General features: G+C 42.7%; 2 protein-coding genes across 2 annotated transcripts; both read right to left on the reverse strand.

Annotated features, from left to right (window-relative positions):
* Window positions 1-7,141: 7,141 nt before the first annotated feature.
* Window positions 7,142-9,818, reverse strand: LOC101169128 (RNA-binding protein 4.1-like). The gene is made up of 4 exons (XM_004075028.5): window positions 9,673-9,818; window positions 8,719-9,138; window positions 7,989-8,641; window positions 7,142-7,674 (listed from the first exon to the last, which is right to left on the reverse strand). The coding sequence occupies exons 2-3, from the start codon at window positions 9,125-9,127 to the stop codon at window positions 8,010-8,012; spliced, it is 1,041 nt and encodes a 346-aa protein (XP_004075076.1). The 5' UTR covers window positions 9,128-9,138; window positions 9,673-9,818; the 3' UTR covers window positions 7,142-7,674; window positions 7,989-8,009.
* A 7,924-nt stretch (window positions 9,819-17,742) lies between these two features.
* On the reverse strand, window positions 17,743-20,707 carry LOC101169980 (RNA-binding protein 4.1). The gene is made up of 4 exons (XM_023966043.2): window positions 20,568-20,707; window positions 19,316-19,737; window positions 18,591-19,237; window positions 17,743-18,275 (listed from the first exon to the last, which is right to left on the reverse strand). The coding sequence occupies exons 2-3, from the start codon at window positions 19,722-19,724 to the stop codon at window positions 18,612-18,614; spliced, it is 1,035 nt and encodes a 344-aa protein (XP_023821811.1). The 5' UTR covers window positions 19,725-19,737; window positions 20,568-20,707; the 3' UTR covers window positions 17,743-18,275; window positions 18,591-18,611.
* Between the last annotated feature and the right edge of the window lie 646 nt (window positions 20,708-21,353).

Below are 21,353 nucleotides of genomic sequence, written 5' to 3' on the forward strand. Positions count from 1 at the left end.
AAACAAGTTTGAAATATCCAATAAATTTCATTTCACTTCATGATTGTGTCCCTCTTGTTGTTGATTCTTCACAAAAAATACTTTATATTTTTATGTTTGCAGCCTGAAATGTGCAAAAAGGTTGAAATGGTTCAAGGGGGCTAAATACTTTGGTAAGGCACTGTATCTAAAATAGAAAAGCCCAGTCAAACGTGTGTCTATTATTGTGATTCTGGTGTGCTGTCATTCTTTTACAATCCAATATAATAATCCTGTATGTGAAACCTTTTACCGTCATTTCTGTTCAGTTACTTGACGAGTTAAAAATCCGTTTCTGTTGTTTTGATGCAGGTTTCTGAGACCTTTAACCCTCGTTCTATCTTAGGTGACCCCCCCCTTCCATTGACGTGTTCTTCCTACCATGACAAAGGTGGATAAAGGTGGAAAGATTTAATGAAATCCATGGACACCAGCAAAGACCACAAATCATTGAAGAAAAAAGGTTCAGAGCACTGTCTAGTGGGTCTAGATGACCCAACTCTCAACGTTAAAGTGCCTAGGATAAGAACAAGGGTTTTGACCCTTGTGAAAACAAAATCTAAATGAAAGCTTTTTTGTACTAACCAATTAGACGCCAGCGTCCAAAAGTGTTAGGAAAGTGAGGCTTTGAAAACATCTGAGTGTGGAATCAAAGTTTTTGATGTCGTGCCTCTTGAACATTGTCAATTCAAAGTCCTGCTCTGGACATATTTGGATCTGGTTTCACAGGGTTCCCAGTGGTCATTTAATTACGTTTTCAGCCTAAATCTAAAAAACCTGTGTGGTTTTTTAGCACATAGTTTCTTCAGAGCTGCAGGAATTCATTAGAAATTCACCTCTGAATTGTGTAGTGAAGGCAGTTGGGTTGATAGCTAGCACATTAGTGGTACAAACACTAAATGTGGCATGGATGTACCTCAGAAAAGCACAAGTGGAACCCAAATGGGACCATTTGTAGAGATGGCAGCACGGTGGCGCAGTGGTTACCACTCTTGCCTTGTAGCAGGAAGGTCCCCGGCTGCCGGTGCATTGCGTAGGTTCTCTCCAGGGTCTCCAGCTCCCTCCCACCATCCAAAAACATGCTCCATAGGTCAATTGGCAACTCTAAATTGTCCATAAGGTATGAAAGTGAGAGTGAATGGGTGTGTGACATGTGACCTTGTGACAGACTGGCGACCTGTCCAGGATGTCCCCTGCTTTTGCCAGTAAGTGGCCGGGATAGGCTCTGGCAGCCCCGTGACCCCGAAAGGGACAAAACAGAAGAAAATGAATGAATATAAAGATGGCAGCCAGCTCAATTGTTACAAAAATAATCAAATATCTGTGTTCAAAGACGTTCAAACACTTCTGCTGACACGGACAAACAGAAAGCAAATTCTAAGCCGAGGGTCACCTTCATCTTTAGTTTCCTGGAACAGAAGACGGCGAGTGATTATTTGCTTTAGATTCTTTTTTTTTTCTTTTTTCGAAAACGAAAATAATGTTTTGGATCAAAAATGGAAACACAAATCCTCTACAAATGTCAACCTGGACTTACCTGTCATTCTGAAGGTCACCCCCTCACCCCAGGAAAAGATTAATATGTTTTTTTTATTTACTTTAATTTTAAGGCTTCATTACAAAAACGTTTGGATTTTGATCTAAAAGGGAAGAGGCCAGCGAGTGTCTGATGAAACTAAAGATCTGTGTAACGGCTTTGGCGTTTCATCACAACAAGGAGCTAAACTCTGGAAGCATGTCTTTAGCATTATTACTGCACATTTACTGGAGAACTTTTTGAAAATGAAATGCCAAATACCATTTTTTTTTTTTAATTAAGTGACAAAATGAGCGGTGTTGAAGAAGAAAAAGCGGTTTGGAGGATTGCTTTTTCATTTTCTCTCAGACAAATATTTTTTCATTTTGAAAATGAAAAAACGTTTCTGGTTCTAACATTTATTTTTAATTATGCTACAGACTAAACGATTCCAGCGAGCGCTGAGAGCATTTTCTTTACAGTTCAAAGCCTTCGGTGCTTTTGAATCATTATGGAAATCAAGGGAAAGAAAAAAAAAATTTTGGGAAACAATTGTAATTTCTTTTGTAGAATAAATGCTGGGCGGGGCCACAAACTCCCTGCTCCGCCCCTTTCTGATCATCCACCTGCAGACAAACAGATGTGTGAACGTCTTTGTTTTCCTGGTCTGAGCTGGAATCTGGGTTAGAACTGTACGGATAGATAGATCTGATAATGCTGCCATTTTTGTTGCACTGCTAATGTTAGCTTGGGGGTGTGAGGGGCTGTAAGCTAGCAGGCTGGGTAGCTCGGTTGGTAAGGTGGGAAGCTACCATGCAGGAAACCAGGGTTCGATTCCCGGAGGGGAATGAGCAATGGTACTGGGGGCAATTACCATATCAATGGCGAGCAGTTAACATCACCCAGTGAGGGTCCTTAGGCAAGACCCTTAATGCTACTGCCTCCCGAGCGCGGTTTCGGCTGCAGCTCACCGCTCCCCAAGGGAATGGGTCAAATGCGGAGAAAGAATTTCCCTTCGTGGGATAAAATACAGTGTATAAAAAAAAAAAAAGACTTTAAACAGGTGGACGACTGGAAGTGGGGGCTCACTGCCAGCAGTCCTGCTCACAGCTCAGAGGTGAAATTTAATGAACTGCCACTCAGCAGAAACCATGTCCTAAAACGACACCGTTTTTTTTAATATTGGCTATAAATAGCACAATAATCATTAATAGAACCAATAAGAACGTTTTGATAATGGATAAAAAGATGATTGAAGCAGAACTTCAAGATTCTACGCTTTGTCGGAGTCTGTTCCAGAAGTGAAAACCTTTGGGAAAATGTCGACTTGTAAATCTTTTGTCTGACATTCCCCTTTTGATGTCAAACCAAAAGAATGGGACCAAAGAATTATTAAATATTTCATAACCAAAGGCATTCTTTTCTGACTTTAAGCTCTGAAAACTTGAGAAATATTCCATAAAGGCATTTTATACACTTAATCACATTTAATGAGGAAATCACACAGTACACTTCAGATTATTGCAAAGATTTAATAAATATTCTGGTCCATTTTTTCAACCAAAGTATTTGTTCAGCATCATGTACCAAAGATAGTTTTTATAATTTCCACATTTGTTCTATCTTAAGAAAAGCCATGGTCTTTGTTAAGGTGAAGACTGCAGCACATTTTCAATGTAAATGGCGTTTCTATACAGACAGGTGACCTACTATAGCAAATTTTGGAATCAGCCTCAAGACGGCTTTAAATTTAGCAATAAACATCTGAATGGAAAAGACGAAAATCCAAACACTTTTTTTCTTTTTTACCACAGATGGTTGATGCAAAAGTCTCTGTACGCTACACTTTGTCTTTTTCACAGCTGTCGTTTTGATCTTAAAGTATGGCGTGTCATGTGGAATAGTTGGATCCACAGCTACTCTGTAAAATCACTAACCACCAGTTCCAAAAATGGCTTCATCCGTGGCCCCTCCCACATGTACGGGCAGCCACTCTGTGTCCTGAAGAAGACGCCGGTGTCTCCTTTGATAGATGAGCGTTAGAGCAACGGCAGAAATTTGAGTGTATCTGATGTATCTGCTGTCAAAGTGTTGCTCACATCCATCGCTTATTGTGTGAGTTGGTTTGTTCGCATGATTATGATTGAATGGAAACAGTGCGATTCCAAAATTACGTTTTTTCAACATTTATAGAATTTCAATAAGGTTTTGCGCATCTTCTGCATCCTGATTGGCTGTTGACTAGGGTTGCACGATATGAGGAAAACTCGCAATGTGCGATATTAGTGATCGATATTGCGTTGACAATATAACTTGCGATAAATGAACAAATAGCAAACCATCCAAAAACATTTCCATTTCACTGCAACAGTTTAATTTAAATAAGAGTCAAAATACCTTAAATGATTCTCCAAATGACCCTAGACTACATAGGAGGCGAGCATCTAACAGAAAAGGGCTCCATCCGATTGGTCAAAGGAATCAAGGGATTTATTTGATTCGTTATATACTTCAAGCTGCCATAAGATTGTTTTAGCACATTTAAGATTTACCATTTACGCAATTTTCAGCTAATTTTGCGATATGGATATTGGACACCTTAAAATTGCGATAATAAATTTGCGATTTATTGTGCTGGCCTACTGTTGACCATGTTAATCTCCTGCTGTACAGAATCCATTTAGGTGGATAAATCTACATAAATCTTTGATCATAATCAGATCTTTATTTTCATTCAATAAAACTGAACATATTTATTTATGAAGGTTTGAAATTTAAGTGTGAAAATGTGCATGTCTGTTTGAGAAAAGTTTACGGAGTTTTACCACTTTAAAAACATCTATAATGCTACTTCATGGATTTCATCTATAGTGGCTTATTTTCCACAGATCCAAATATAACATCCAAGATTTATTTCTGCCATTACTTATTCTTCAACTCTGATGAAAATCATTAATGACCTCTTCACCATCTTCATCCTCCTTGACCTGAGTGTGGCCTTTGACGCCATGTCTCACTCCATCCTCCTCCATAGACTCTTCTCTTCGTATCACCTCCACTCCCCTCCAATGGTTTCAAATCCATTAAATGCCAGCCCTCTTTCATTTCTTCTGGTGTACCCTAAGGTTCTGTCTTCTTCTTTTCATCACTTACCTTCAACCCCATTCCAATATTTTTCCCAAATTTAGTATCAATGTCCACAGTTTTGCAGATGACACCCAGCTCTATTTATCTAGTAAACCAGACTCCTCCTCTCCTCCTGTCTATCTGAAATCAAAAACGGATTCACCCCAAACTTTCTTAGACTCAGTTACGATAAAATGGAACTACTTCTTGTTGGTTCCAAATCTACCTTCTCCAAAGTTACACACTTAACTCTTCCCATCGTCTCATCTTTAGTCTCCTCTTCCCCACAGGTTAACTGCCTGGATGTCATCCTGAATAGGTCATTATCTTTTCAATTTCATATCAATAACATTGCTTGGTCTGCCTACTTCCACTTATATGACATTAATCGCTCTTGTCCCACCCTCACCGCCCACTCTCCTTCCATTCTTGTTCACAGTCTGGTCACTGGTCCCGTTTCGATTACTGTAATTCTGTCTTTGTTCCTCCAAAAGAAACAACAACAACCCCATAAGCTCCAATTGGTTCATAACTCAGGTGCCTTTATCGTCTCCAGAACCTCGTCCTCTAGTCATTGCACAGCCTCCAGAATCACATTCAAACTTTTTACATCTAAGGCCCTCCTCCCCATCTATCTGACCATATCCACCTTAATACCGCCTCTCTTTCTCTCTAGTCTGCTTCTGTTCAACTCTCTAACCGGCTTATCACCATAGCGACTGAATGCTCAGCCCGCAAACTCTGGAATTCTCTCCCTCCTGACTTCCGTAACACTAACTCTCTTGCAACTTTCAAATTCAAACTCAACACTCTGTTTAAATATGCTTTTTCTCTTTGATTTCACTCTTCTGTCAGCTGCCATTCATTGTGCTCTAAATGTACACCCAATAGTCACTTATTTGGTACTCCTGTACAACTGCTCGTTAACACATGTTTCTAAATCAGCCAGTCACATGGCAGCAACAGCACCTGATTGAAGTGACATGGTTGTTGGTGCCAGACTGGCTGGTCTGAGGATTTCAGTAACTGCTGATCTACTGGGATTTTCACCCACAACTATCTCTAGGGTTTCCAGAGAACGGTCCAGAAAAGAGAAAATATCCAGAAAGCAGCAGTTCTCTGTACAGAAATGTCCTGTTGATGCCAGAGGTCAGAGGAGGATGACCAGACTGGCTCCAGCTGAGAGAAAGACAACAGGAACTCAAAGAACCACTGGTTCCAACCAAGGTCTGCAGAAGAGCATCAATGAAAGAACAACACGTCCAACCTGGAGGCAGATGGACTACAGCAGCAGAAGACCACACTGGGTACCACTGCTGTCAGCTAAGAACAGGAAACTGAGGCTACAATTCACTCAGACTCACCAAAACTGGACCATAGAAGATGGAAAAACGTTGTCTGGTCTGATGAGTCTCCATTTCTGCTGCCACATTCAAATGGAAGGGTCAGAATTTGGCTTCAACAACATGAAAGCATAGATCCATCCTGCCTTGTATCAACGGTTCAGGCTGGTGGTGGTGGTGTGATGGTGAGGGATACTTTCTTTTCAGACTTTGGTCCCTTTAGTACCAGTTGACATGGTTTTATCGCCACAGCCTACCTGAGTATTGTTGCTGACCATGTCCATCCCTTTCTGACCACAGTGGACCATCTTCTGATGCTACTTCCAGAAGGATAAGGCTCCATGTCATCAAGCTGGAATCATGTCAGACTGGTTTCTAGAACATGACAATGAGTTCTCTCTCAAACGGCATCCAGAGTCATCAGAACTCAACCCAGTAGAGAACCTTTGGGATGTGGTGGAACAGGAGATAGGCCTCATGGATGTCCAGCAGACAAATCTGTAGCAACTGTGTGATGCTGTCATATCAACATGGACCAAACTCTGAGGAAGGTTCCCAGAACCTTGTTGAATCTATGACACCTAGGATTTAGTTGGTTCTGAATATAAAGGGCTCCAACCTGGTACTAGCAATGTGGACCTGTTAAAGTGGTTGGTGTTTTTTTAGTATATTTATTGGCTTTTGTTTATATGTACAGTCAGTGTCTGTAAGTTTTGTTTGAAAGGCACTTTACATAAAATGAATTATTATTTGTGACATTAGGAGAAATGCTGTTCAGCTGTTACAGACCAGGGCTTTTATTAGATAACCTGGTAAAGCTGATTTTTCTTTTCATTAAAACATTTTACAGTCGTTTTAAGTTTTTTTTTATTTTAATTATTTTTCTTTACATGAACTCGTCAAAAACACAAATGAAGACTAAAACAACACAGAACTGAGTCTCTTGCCCTTGACTTACCTTCTCATTGGTAAGATCTCCATCAGACATTTGACGGCATCTCTCCACCCAGAAGAAGGAAAACTAATCTCAGCAGAGCTCAGAGGGGCTGCTGGGCTCTGCTGTTTGACTGGCTTTGAATGGTTTTGGAGAAGGGGGGGGCGGCCTCCTAATGAACAAGACGGGGGATCTCACACAACACCAAAGAGGAGAGCTTCTTTAATCAGCGTGGCTTCAGATTCAGAACTTTGCCATATTAACAGACATCGTTTGAGGAAAATGCTTACAGTGATGTTTTAGCGCAGACTTCACCACATTTACGCCACAGATCCGCTTCAACAATGAAAACGTTGAGCTGACAGATTCCTACTTCGTTAATACATTGTTGGGTTGATTTTTCCCCAGAGTAAAAGTTTTACAGCTACGCCACAAAGGTTTAACTTACAGAAACTCGATCAATCGTGAGATTGTTCAAAACATTAAGTTGACTGAATTAACGAATAAAAAAATACGCCTCATTCAGACGTCAATCAAAATACTTTAGTACAGGTTCACTAAAACAGGAGAAAAAAAAAGTATTGTAAAAGTATTATCAAAATAAAGACCAAACGTCGACAAATCGTTTCCTCTTGCGAGTGTCGCATAGAAACGTAACGCGCTCCGCCGCAGACAGGAAGAAGATAGATTCACAAACATCATGATGGCGCATGTGGCGACGCAGCGGGACAAAAACCCTGAAAAAGAAGAGATGGAACACATGAACGACCTGCAACGGTGTGACACAGCACGCTCTGCCACTGGACGCTCCCAGGGTTAGGATGGACAAACAAGCTTCAACTCCATTCTGGGCTCTTTAGATTTTTCGTTTTATCAGATTGTAAAAAGTAACATACGCTGAAAATTAAAGTTATCACGACAGCGTGCATTACTGAGTTTAAATAAACCAAAATATATATTTTAAAATCTTTTTTACACTTTAAAAACCTCGAGAAAAACTGTCGGTCTTCGATAAGACGTAGAGAACGTGGAGGGAACGCCCTATTCTCACCTTCAGAGGTCGATGTCTCGCCTAATAAGCATAGCGTGCAGGCGGCGGCGGCGGTGGAGGCAGGCGGTCTGTGTACGGGTCCCGTGCACGTGGAACTCCATAAGCCGAGCGGTCGTAGGAATAGCCATTACTGGCAGGGGGCATGGGAGCGCCGGGCCCCCTCCTGATGGGGCTGCGGTCTCGAGCGTAGTATGAAGACGGAGGAGGTGGAGGCGGAGGCAGGGGCCGACGCTCATATGGGTCAAGCGGCGAGCTCACTGCACGGTTGCGGGCAATGGCTGGCGGTGGAGGGGGAAGCGGTGGAGGAGGTGGGACGCCAGGACGTCGAACATCGTATGGATACATGCCATATGAACGGGCTCTGTATTTTTCGTAGTAATCAATCATACTGTATCTATCGGCGCCATAGGGACGGTCAGGATAAACGGGTCGTCTTGGGGGAGGGGGCGGTAGAGGAGGGGCGGGGTAACCTGGTGGCATATAACGACCCCTCATGTAGCTGGGTGGAGGAGGCTCAGGTCTGTCTCCTGGGTATCGAGGGGGCCAGTATTCACCCCTGTCTGGGAGATGAGGAGGGGGAGGAGGAGGAGGGTATTCTTCATACTCCTCATACATGGGTCGGCTCTTGGACACCTGAACATGGATGCGTTTTTCTGAAAGATGAAACGTTCAGACCATCAGAAACTATTATATCTTTTGTGTGTCTGCATAAAAACAGAACAGGACCCACCCTGAAAGTCGGAGTTATCCAGCTCCTTGATTGCATCCATGGCCTCGTCATAGTTGGGCATGTGCACAAAAGCAAAATTCTTCACAACTGCACACTCTGAGACTGTACCGTACTCTTCAAAGAGAGCCCGTAGCTCCTCGTCGCATCCCTTTTCCACGTTCGCCACGTGGATCTTGACCGGACCGAAGTTCTTCCCGTGGCTGGCCTCCACGTTGATGGCTGTGCCGTGGAGGCTGTGCTGGTGCAGATTCTTGATGGCCTTGGTGGCCGCTTTGCGGTCCTCCATGTGGACGAAGGCAAAGTTTTTGACGATGTCACACTCTGTGACGGTGCCGTACTCCTCAAAAAGAGCCTTGATCTCCTCCTCTGTCGCCTCTTGGGGCAGATTGCCCACAAAGATCTTCACCATTGTCAAATGGGCTTAAAAGTGTGCAGGACAAGACAACATTACAAAAGATTTGGACATTGACTGAGATGCACATGATCATGAAACCTAAGAACTGTGGATTTTAGGCTAAAAATTGTAGTTCCCCCTTTGTACGTTTATTTAACGTTTTATTTTGTTCTAAAATACATATCAAAACAAGTAAGAAAATTCACAACCCACTAATATTTTTATAGACCGATGTTATTCAAGCACAAAATCTTTAAGGCCACGCTATATACGTGCGGCCGAAGTGCACACCGTGGATTTGCCCGCTCGTGTCTTAACCCTAATCCCGCCATAATTACGTGCAAATAGTCTATTTCTTTAGTTTTATATTCTATAAATAAATTTTTTGTATCGTTGATCTGCTATTGCTATTAGCATAAACTCATGACAATCTGGTTTTCGCGGGTTGTTTGCTACCTAATGTTGACAAAAACGCCATTTGATTTTTACTCATAAACGGAGACGTAAAGACCAAAACATCGTAAAGTATACACTTCAGAGACGTCAAACGTGTTTCTTACCTATTTATCACGAAGAGCCCTAAATAAAGTTCAATTTTACGAGTTGGATATAATTCTGGACCGAAACTCCTGTCTACTTCCGGAAAGTTTACCGGAAAAACGCTCACGAAACCCTGACGGTTTTCCAACAGCGCCACCTACCGCACGGGGGTGGACTGCATCGGGGTTTCGTAAAAGCACGTTTCTATGCGCCCAGGTCTTTTTCAAAGATTGATTTTTTTTTAATTCTTTCTAGTATAAGCCAATTATTTTATTTTTATGATTAAATGACAGTAATCAAACAACGAAATAAAGCAAGTAAAAATCATCTAAATAAGATAACACTGTTTAAAACAAAGACAGGTACAATCAAACGAAATAAGAATCAAAATAAGAATTTTCCACACTGGAATAAAGAAATAAAGGCCTATATACTCAGTAATTCCTGTTAATGAATTCAATTTGCCAACAAATAAGAAAAGATTATGGATTTCATGACTTCATTTCTGCAGTCATGACAGCTTCAGATCAGATATTTTAAAAAGTTTTCCCAAACAAATATTCTTTTCCTTTCAACTTTTCCCTTTAGGGGGTCACCACAGCCAATCTAATCCAATCTAATCATCCTCTAACAGCAGCTACCTTCATGTCTTCTTTCAATGGATCCAGAAACCTCCTCTTTGGTCTTCCTCTAAACCTCTGGCAGCTCTAGACTCAGCATCCTTCTACCAATTGATTCAATGTTTCTTTTTTCCTTTCCCCCTAACTTGTCCTATCCAACAGTTGAGCAGATAAGAGCTGAAGGCCTCTTGTGTTGGACATTTTTTCACTGTTACATCAGGGGTTTATGAATCTTCTGACACACAAGGTGTATAATTGTATAAACCTCTTTTGTAATTTAGGCTAAACTTTATTTAAATTGATTGACTGTACCTGCCTATTAATCATTTGAGGCAACTGCATGCCGGCTACATGGACCAACGCCAACTATTGTTGGCCATCCACCGGCCCCCAAAACCAAATAAGGGTTTTATCACTGATTTGTCGACTCACCTCTCCACTCTTTCACCCAACCAATACATTTTAGTCGATTTTAATATTCACATGGAAAATGTCAGCAAGACCCTCACCAAAGATTTTACATCCTGTTTGGACAGCTTTGATCTTCATCAACATATCAACTTCCCCACCCATAAGAATGGACATGTAATTGACTATTTGTTATTCAGGTCTTACTGTAAACCCTCTGGACTGTGAACCAGATATTTTCCCTTTTTCAGATCACATGCTGTTATCTTTTAAAGTCAACCTCCGTCTCTCCAAATCCAACCTAACCCATTTTATCACCTTCAGTGAAATTAAGGACATCAGCCTAGACAATTTTTCCTCACTAACAGTCTCTTCACTCCGGATGAACTACTTTCACATTACAATGGCAACCTCCAAAATCTCCTGGACAATCTTGACCCACTTAAATCTATAGGTACATCACTTGCACCACTTCTGCACCCTGGTTCACGCCCACTCTCAGACAACTTACAGCCAAAGGACGACAACTGGTAAGTTTATACAGAAAAACTGGTCTTACTGTCCATAAGCAAATGTACACTTTCCACATTTCTCATTACAACGATGGTATCTCGAAGGCAAAAATCACTTATTTCTCTGGTTTAGTAAACTCTTCAGTAGGAAATACAAGAGCTCTCTTTTCTCTACTCTCAAAAACAACAACATGCCCAAATTCACTCCCCCAAACTTGTACTCCTCAGATTTTTGTAACACCTTGGCATAATTTTTCACATCTAAAATTGAGCATATTCATCAGCAACCTAAGGCTTCTTTAAATCCAAATTCAATCCCTGCTGCTCTAATTCCCCCACTTCATTTGTTTTTTGCTTTTAACGTCCCATCAGTTGATCAAATTAGTGAACTCATCCAAAATCCAACACCTCTTCCTGCCAGCTTGATCCAATTACCCGCTGCTTTGGTCAAGGCTACTCTCCCTGCTCTGTCCCCACTGATCACCAGCATCATTCACGCTTCCCTCCGGTCTGGAACAGTTCCCACTGCCCTGAAATCAGCCGTAGTCACCCCCAGACTTAAAAAAACCTGGTTCAAACCCCTCCAACCTCAACAATTTCCGCCCAATGTCAAATGTACCATTTATCTCATGAATTCTTGAAAAAACTGTCGCCGCTCAACTCCATGCTCATCCCTCCGGGGGAGAAGGTAGATGGTGAAGAGCAGGGGCCCCAGGGCTCTGTCCTGGGGCCCCTGCTCTTCACCATCTACCTTCTCCCCCTTGGTCACATTTTTTGGAAACCTAACATCCATTTTCAGTGCTATGCGGCCAACACCCAGCTCTACATCTCCTCCAAACCTGGCTCCACTTTTCATCCTTCTCTCTCAATTGAAGTCAAATCCTGGTTCACTGCAAACGTCCTTAAATTTAATTGCACTGAGACTGAACTTCTCTTTGTTGTGACCAAATCTACCCTTAATAACTCTTTAATTTCTCTCTCTCCTTCAACAACTCCTCCATATTTCCCTCCCCTCAGGTTAAAAGTCTGGGTGTCATCATTGACAGCACTCTCTCCTTCTCTGCCCACATCAATAAAATCACTCGCTCCGCTTATTTCCATCTTCGTAACATTCGTCATCTCTGTTCCTCTCTCACTCCTTACTCCACAGCTGTCCTTGTCCATAGCCTCATCAACTCCCGAATCGGTTACTGTCACTCCCTTCTTTCTGGACTTCCTCAAAAAACCCTACGTAAGTTTCAAATGGTTCAAAACTCAGCTGCTCAATTAATAAACAGACCATTCAGCAGCTCTGCCCCCAACATTTGAACTCCCTCCCCTCTGATCTACGAAATATAGACTCACTTTCTCAATTTTCCAAAGATCTCAAAACTTACCTTTTTCATCGTACATTCAGTACGTGACATTTAAACTGATGTTTCAACTGTTGACTTATTTGTGTTATTGTTGTGTTTTTATGCTTTCATTTAGCTTATGCACTGTGAGGCGACCTTGAGTGTCAAGAAAGGTGCCGTATAAATAACACCTATTATTACAGTTATTACATTTGTGTCCTTTTTGTGTTTGACCGGACGGAAAGAAGAAAAGGAAGAAAGGGATGGATGTTGGAGACAGGAGGTAAGGGAACAGAAGAAAGGGGGAAAAGGGGAGTTAAGGAAATCTGGAGGATGATTTCAGAGGTGGGGGGGGGGGGAATCATTAAGCAACAAGATGCTGAAGGATTATCGGCATTACTGTCTGGTGTCAATGTTAGTCAAAAGGGGCGGGGCCTGTCCACACACATACCCTAGAGTTAGAAACATACCTGTTTACGGTCAATTGTAGAGTGTCAATTTGTGTTGTGTTGTGACCCTTCTGGGCCACTGTACCTATTGGCTCCAAAAATCATCACATTATGTACTCAACATACAGTTCACATGCACATGTGCACACAAATCAATAATAATAATAATAAAAAGTGATACTTTATTTATCCCACAATGGGGACATTCTTCTCCCCATTTGACCCATCCCCTAGAGGAGCGGTAAGCGGCAGCCGAATCGCGCTCGGGAGACAGTAGTGTTAAGGGTGATGTTAATTGCCATCGATATGGCCCAAGTACCATTGTTTATTCCCCTCCAGGAATCGAACACTGGATTCCTGCATGGTAGCCTCTCACCTTACCAACCGAGCTACCCAGCCACCTGCCAGCCCAGGACCCCACCTCCGGAGAGTCTCCCGCCTAGCCCTAGAGGAGCAGCCCACCACCACCTGTGAGTTCCGGGCACCCCCCTACCCTAATCCCAGCACGAGCCAGGGCCCCCCAAGGGAGACTCGCCCCATGCCACAGGCGACCACCCCCCACAGAAAGTCAGGAGAGAGCAAGGCAGGGACTGCCCACCTCCCCCATGAGGAGGACGCCCAAGAACTCCACAGTTGGAATTTTAGAGGGAGCCAGCACTTGAGGGCAAGGACCAAAACCTGCAGCAACGGTACATGGACACCCCTCGGCTTAGATGTGATACAATCCGCGGTTGATGATCCCGCCAGATAACTCAGAGTCCCGTCCAGCCCGGGAAGCCAGTACCCAAAGCATGTTTTCGCAGGGTCCAGTTCAGTCCTGTGTCTGCAGCTGGCAACAGGATGTAATTTACACCACGCACACTAAATTTCTCAGTCAAAAAGTTTCTCCTGGATCTGTACAGATTGATGGTGACAGTGAAGTTATGGCTGTTCTGGAGTAGCCTGTTCCTACTGGGCGCAAACAACTCCATTGCTTCCTAGGATTTGCCAATTTCTACAGAAAGCGTCTGACAATAACGTCCATCTCTGCACGTGTTTCTCCTGCAAGCTCACTCCTGCAGATAGGAACTATGACATTGAGAACAGGGAACTACGTGCTATCAAATTGGCCCTTGAAGAGTGGCGTCAGTGGCTGGAGGGGACTGAGAAACCATATCTTGTGTGGACCGACCACAGGAACCTGGAGTATATTCGGACTGCCAAACGCCTAAGCCCTCACCAGGCGTGGTGGGTTTTTATTTTTGACCGATTCAACTTTACCCTCTCTTATCGTCCTGGCAACAAAAACACCAAGCCGGACGCCTTGTCACGTTTGCATCAGAGAGAGGAAGGTGGGGACTCTACGACATCCAGCAACATTGTCCCTTTTCATTTGGTTCTGGGGGCTACTCTGTTGTCTTTGGAGCACAGGGTCCAGGCTTCGGTTCCCGATCCTACTAGTATACCAACAGGTTGTCCTGCAGACTGTCGGTTTGTTCCCTCACATCTACGTCAGTCAGTCCTGAAATGAGGACATTAGTTTGCAATCCTGGAGTAACTCGAACCGTCTTCCTGGTGGCCCAAAGATACTGATGGCCCACTATGTCCTCTGACATAAGGGGGTTTGTTGCCTCGTGCACCATGTGTGCCAGTGTAAAAAAACCCAGGACTCCCCCTGCTGGATTACTTCAGCCTCTGCCTGGGCCCTTCAGAAGGTGGTCCCATGTTATCATGGACTTCATCACTGGTCTGCCCAGTTCTAGGGGTAAAACTGTCATAATGACTGTGGTACACAGATTTTCCAAGTTAGTTCGTGCCATAACACAGCCATCTGCCAAGGAGATGGCTGTACTAGTTTTGCAACGTGTTCCATCTGCGTGGTCTCCCACAGAATATAGTCTCGGATAATGGGCCTCAGTTTGTAGTTTCCTTCTGGAAGGAGTTCTTTAAACTGTTGGGAGTAAAGGTCAGTTTAAGCTCCCGTTTCCACCCTGAGACCAATTGCCAAATGGAGATGTTCAACCAGGTTCTAGAAACCACCCTATGGGGTATGAGCTCCAAGAACCCCAACACTAAGACTAACTAACTCATCAATTCCACTGGTTTTTCTCCCTTTCAGGCAGCCTATGGCTATCAACCACCTCTCTTCCCACACCAAGAGCAGACGGCCACTGTTTCAGGTCCTGCAGCATTTCTACAGCGCTGCCCACCCCCCTTCTGTGCACTCAACAGGCTCCTCGGCAGCTTGCAATCTCCAATTAGTGTGTTTAGGTATTTAGAGATCTGTCATTTTGTTTTCGTTGTCGCAGCCCATCGTTTGCCAAAGTGGAGTCTCCAACCTGCCAAACCTCCAAAGTCCCATGCCTATAGTGGATGTGAAACCATTGCAGCAAATAGTGCCTATTGGTTTCATGGATACTGTGGTCCCAGCTCCCTTGAGGTCATTCACTAACTCCTGCTGTGTGGTTGCAGGCCGATTTCTCACATTTCTCATGAACATTGCCCATTGCCACCTATCGCGGTGAAATCCTCTGTGGAGCACCAGACTGAGGTCTATTGATGGTCATGTTATACTTCTAAAATTTTCTCACAATCGCATCAATGGTTGTTACTTAAATACCGGGGATCTTGCTAATGTTTTAGTAGCCCATTCCAGATATGTGCAGGTCAACAATCCTGTCTCTGAGGTCCTAAGAAAGTTCTTCGGTCATTGATATTGCTAGTTTTCCTCATATCGTGCAGCCCTAGTCTTACCCATGTTGGAAGGTTTGGAATCTGATTCTGTGGACAGGTGTCTTTCATACAGGTGATTAGTTAGAACAGGTGTGCACAATTCTGGTAACAAGTTGATTGGGAGTGTCTAACAGGTCTGTGCTTACTAGGGGATCAAATACTTATTTCCCTCAATGAAATACAAATAAATTAATATAAATTCTGTAAAGTATTTTTCTGGTGCATTTTATGCAACAAATCACATTTAATGAGGAAATCACACAGTACACTTCAGATTTTTGCAAAGATTTAATAAATATTCTTGTCCATTTTCTTCAACCAAAGTATTTGTTCAGCATCATGTACCAAAGATAATTTTTATAATTTCTACAATTTTTTTTATCTTAAGAAAAGCCATGGTCTTTGTTAAGGTGAACACTGCAGCACATTTTCAATGGAAATGGCGTTTCCATACAGACAGGTGACCTACTATAGCAAATTTTGGAATCAGCCTTAAGACGGCTTTAAATTTAGCAATAAACATCTGAATGGAAAAGACGAAAATCCAAACGCCTTTTTTTTTTTTAACTACAGATGGTTGATGCAAAAGTGTCTGTACACTACAGTTTGTCTTTTTCACATCTGTTTAACATTTTCATGATCCAAGAGAGCAAGGCTTGCATTTTAATTATGCTTTACAGAAGTGGATTTTGTGTTTAAATAAAACTCTAGTGGGTTTGTGTGTGGCAGAAAGCGTAACATAACTAAAGCTACCGTCATGTTAGCTGACAAAATAAAAGACCCATTTCTTTGGTTCAGACTAGAGCTGCCACCGGCCCCATCATTTACATTAGGAAAATGTCCCGTCCCAGTCTGCCTGCATCTTGTTACCCGATACTACCACTGACTCCATATGTGAGCAGTCCAAACAGGAAGTACCTGCTGGTTCCAAGGAAATCCCATATAAAAATAAATAGCTGTTCCTCAGTCAGTCATTCTATTAGTCAGAAGGGTTCTTTATCTGATTCTTTTTTTTTTTTTTTTAAACAAGTTCTGCGCAAACACAATTTGTTTTTTTAATATTCTTTCATTATTGCAAGTCAAACTGACCAGAGGCTTCAGTAAGAGTATATGGTTTCACATTGAGCGTTCAAATTGTTTGACAGATTTCGTGGAGCCAACTTTCAGCAGAAAAGGTGTGGACAACGAACTAACTCACTCCTAAATTAGTAAGAGTGGTTGCCATAGAAACAATAACTCTGACTGACTTGGTCCGATCACTGCTTACCAACGTCGGGCTCCAACATGGCAAAGTCCATATGGTTTTTAAAAAAATAAATAATTAAAAAAAATAAAGCGTCCCGATTTGATTTGGTTGGAGCTGGAGTCATTTTCTCTGGTGACATCGCATCCGCTCCGTCTAGCTGTGTTATAAACTCAATGACTAAAACATTTGTCAATATCAAATCCATTCACATTTTAGTTTCCTGAAGTTCAGCCCAACATTGTTTTTCCACATCCAAAGAATCCAAAGGGAACATAGGGCATACCGTATGGTCACATGACTTTGCTAAAGGTGTTTCCACACATTGGACTGGAATGATCAGTTTTTGCTGCCGTCACACGTTGTCCACAGTTAAGCACTTGGTCGTTTTTACCTTAGTCCAATAAGGCTACCTCCGGTCGCAAGCAAAATGTTTTATTCCAAGATTTTCAATCTCATTTTGAATTGTTATATTGGTATAGTTTTCATCACCCGTCTGTATAGACCAGGGCTTTTCTTAGATAAACTGACCATTTCTGGCAGTTTTATTTGCAATATTCTTACATGAACTCGTCAAAAACACAAATGAAGACTGAAACAACACAGAACTAAGTCTCTTGCCCTTGACTTACCTTCTCATTGGTAAGATTTCCATCAGACATTTGACGGCATCTCTCCACCCAGAAGAAGGAAAACTAATCTCAGCAGAGCTCAGAGGGGCTGCTGGGCTCTGCTGTTTGACTGGCTTTGAATGGTTTTGGAGAAGGGGGGGGCGGCCTCCTAATGAACAAGACGGGGGATCTCACACAACACCAAAGAGGAGAGCTTCTTTAATCAGCGTGGCTTCAGATTCAGAACTTTGCCATATTAACAGACATCGTTTGAGGAAAATGCTTACAGTGATGTTTTAGCGCAGACTTCACCACATTTACGCCACAGATCCGCTTCAACAATGAAAACGTTGAGCTGACAGATTCCTACTTCGTTAATACATTGTTGGGTTGATTTTTCCCCAGACTAAAAGTTTTACAGCTACGCCACAAAGGTTTAACTTACAGAAACTCGATCAATCGTGAGATTGTTCAAAACATTAAGTTGACTGAATTAACGAATAAAAAAATACGCCTCATTCAGACGTCAATCAAAATACTTTAGTACAGGTTCACTAAAACAGGAGGAAAAAAAAGTATTGTAAAAGTATTATCAAAATAAAGACCAAACGTCGACAAATCGTTTCCTCTTGCGAGTGTCGCATAGAAACGTAACGCGCTCCGCCGCAGACAGGAAGAAGATAGATTCACAAACATCATGATGGCGCATGTGGCGACGCAGCGGGACAAAAACCCTGAAAAAGAAGAGATGGAACACATGAACGACCTGCAACGGTGTGACACAGCACGCTCTGCCACTGGACGCTCCCAGGGTTAGGATGGACAAACAAGCTTCAACTCCATTCTGGGCTCTTTAGATTTTTCGTTTTATCAGATTGTAAAAAGTAACATACGCTGAAAATTAAAGTTATCACGACAGCGTGCATTACTGAGTTTAAATAAACCAAAATATATATTTTAAAATCTTTTTTACACTTTAAAAACCTCGAGAAAAAACTGTCGGTCTTCGATAAGACGTAGAGAACGTGGAGGGAACGCCCTATTCTCACCTTCAGAGGTCGATGTCTCGCCTAATAAGCATAGCGTGCAGGCGGCGGCGGCGGTGGAGGCAGGCGGTCTGTGTACGGGTCCCGTGCACGTGGAACTCCATAAGCCGAGCGGTCGTAGGAATAGCCATTACTGGCAGGGGGCATGGGAGCGCCGGGCCCCCTCCTGATGGGGCTGCGGTCTCGAGCGTAGTATGAAGACGGAGGAGGTGGAGGCGGAGGCAGGGGCCGACGCTCATATGGGTCAAGCGACGAGCTCATTACACGGTCGCGGACGACAGCTGGGGGTGGAGGGGGAGGCGGAGGAGGAGGTGGGATGCCAGAACGTTGATCCTCATACATGCCGTACGGACGGGCTCTGTACTTTTCGTAGTAGTCAATCATACTGTATCTATCGGCGTCGTAGGGACGGTCAGGATAAACGGGTCGTCTTGGGGGAGGCGGCGGTAGAGGAGGGGCAGGGTAACCTGGTGGCATATAACGACCCCTCATGTAGCTGGGTGGAGGAGGCTCAGGTCTGTCTCCTGGGTATCGAGGGGGCCAGTAACCGCCCCTGTCTGGGAGATGAGGAGGGGGAGGAGGAGGAGGGTATTCTTCATACTCCTCAAATTTGGGTCGGCTCTTGGACACCTGAACATGGATGCGTTTTTCTGAAAGATAAAACGTTCAGACCATCAGAGACTATTTTATCTTTTTGTGTGTCTGCATAAAAACAGAACAGGACCCACCCTGAAAGTCGGAGTTATCCAGCTCCTTGATTGCATCCATGGCCTCGTCATAGTTGGGCATGTGCACAAAAGCAAAATTCTTCACAACTGCACACTCTGAGACTGTACCGTACTCTTCAAAGAGAGCCCGTAGCTCCTCGTCGCATCCCTTTTCCACGTTCGCCACGTGGATCTTGACCGGACCGAAGTTCTTCCCGTGGCTGGCCTCCACGTTGATGGCTGTGCCGTGGAGGCTGTGCTGGTGCAGATTCTTGATGGCCTTGGTGGCCGCTTTGCGGTCCTCCATGTGGACGAAGGCAAAGTTTTTGATGATGGCACACTCGGTGACGGCGCCATACTCCTCAAAAAGAGCCTTGATCTCCTCCTCTGTCGCCTCTCGGGGCAGATTGCCCACAAAGATCTTCACCATTTTCAAAGAGCAGCTTAAGGACACACAAAAAAATACAATACAACTGTGAAAACAAGAAACATGGACTGGCGGCTTCGTCATTCTCAAATATTGGAAAACATTTGATCTCAGATCCTAACAGACAATTGTACTTCATTTAACTAAGCTGGTAAAAAGGCACAGCTCAAACAAAAAGGTGCCTCAACAAACAAATTATTTGATTTAAAATTTTCAGTGGAATTGGACAATTTTACATATATATTTTAATTTTAAATACATTTAGTTTTGCAGGTCAAAGATTTCAATGAATGTATATTTTTGCCTAATTCCATAACGCGGCATATGGATGCAATTTCTGAAATTATATCTACACGCATTTTTTAAAAGGATTTTATCTGATAAAAGTCAGAGAAATAAGAAAATCAGAAAAAAATACCCCCTGAAGTTAATTATTTAGTTCTGTGGATTTGGAAAAGCCAAGGGGAAATTTTAAAGACTCCGCTCTTTTCCGAAGCTAACATTCCGTAAGGCCGCCATGTTTCAGCTAATGCTAGCTAAATTTACGTAAATGGTGTTGATGGTGAGTATTAAAATACACGTTTTTAAGTTAAACAAATTTATTTTTCTGAATAAAACACAGAGCATCAATATGAAGAATGAACTTTAAATTATATCTGGTTAGCTTTAATTCATTTTGTCCAGCTAAGCTCAACGCCGGAACCGCATCGGTCCGAATCCGTAATCCTTAAAATAAACAAAACGCGACAAATTGATGCTTAACCCCAGTTCTAAATGCTCCTTTTAACACATCCAAATTGAACCGGTAATATTATTTTTGAAGATTTGACCGTAAATCACCCTTACCTGTGTCCTGCGCCTTTCCTTTTCTAGAATGTTCCTTTAGCCTGGCTCAGCTAGCTCCGCCTAGCCATTCATTCGCCTTTGTCCTCTTCTTCTTCTCCGCTTGGAGTTTATATTCACAGTGGCCACAGCGCCACTCACAGGTTGAAGCCAGAACTACATGTGGCGTTCATTTACCCAAGTTATACCCCTTATCTAGAATTGACGACAGTAAGATTGGTGATAGGAATCAAGTTAAGAAGTTTGTGTACCTTACCACTCCTTTCTGGGTCTTTCCAAACAAACTACTGGATTTTTAAAAACACTTTATATGAAGATGAAGGTTGGCAAAGGGAAGGGAAATTGGGAGGAAATCACAGCAGACCGGTTAGATACGGTTCATGCGTCATTCATTCCCATTTACACAGATGGATCTAGTGATCCAGAAACAATGAGGACTGCTTTTTCTTTCCGTATCCCTAAATCAGGAAAGTAAGTCGGAAGAAAGACGTCAAAGTACTTTTTTTGTTTTAGTTTTGCAGTTGAAATGTTGGCAATCTAATTTACTTTACACTGGTTGGAACAGAATAGAATTGGTGATGCTGTAAGTTGCTCAGAGTCATTATCAGCATTGATGTCTTTGAAGTCTTTTCCTTCTGATAGCAGGGCAGATCTAGTGTACAAGATTTACAAGAGTCTGATCAGATTAGAGACATTGAAGATCAGTTTCTGGCACATAGAATCAGAATCCTTTTATTGTCATACTTGGTGATACAATGAAATTGTAGGAGCCTTGGAGTGGTGAAGATA

The sequence above is a fragment of the Oryzias latipes genome, chromosome 18 (assembly GCF_053564925.1).
Source record: "Oryzias latipes strain Hd-rR chromosome 18, Olatipes_Hd-rR_3.1".
NCBI classification, from domain to species: domain Eukaryota; kingdom Metazoa; phylum Chordata; class Actinopteri; order Beloniformes; family Adrianichthyidae; genus Oryzias; species Oryzias latipes.

Excerpts from the sequence above, each read along its gene's own strand:
- LOC101169128 (XM_004075028.5), bottom strand. The coding sequence starts at position 9,127 with ATGGTGAAGATCTTTGTGGGCAATCTGCCCCAAGAGGCGACAGAGGAG. Across the intron at positions 8,642-8,718 it reads GGATAACTCCGACTTTCAGG|AAAAACGCATCCATGTTCAG; the intron begins GTGGGTCCTGTT and ends TTCATCTTTCAG.
- LOC101169980 (XM_023966043.2), bottom strand. The coding sequence starts at position 19,724 with ATGGTGAAGATCTTTGTGGGCAATCTGCCCCGAGAGGCGACAGAGGAG. Across the intron at positions 19,238-19,315 it reads GGATAACTCCGACTTTCAGG|AAAAACGCATCCATGTTCAG; the intron begins GTGGGTCCTGTT and ends TTTATCTTTCAG.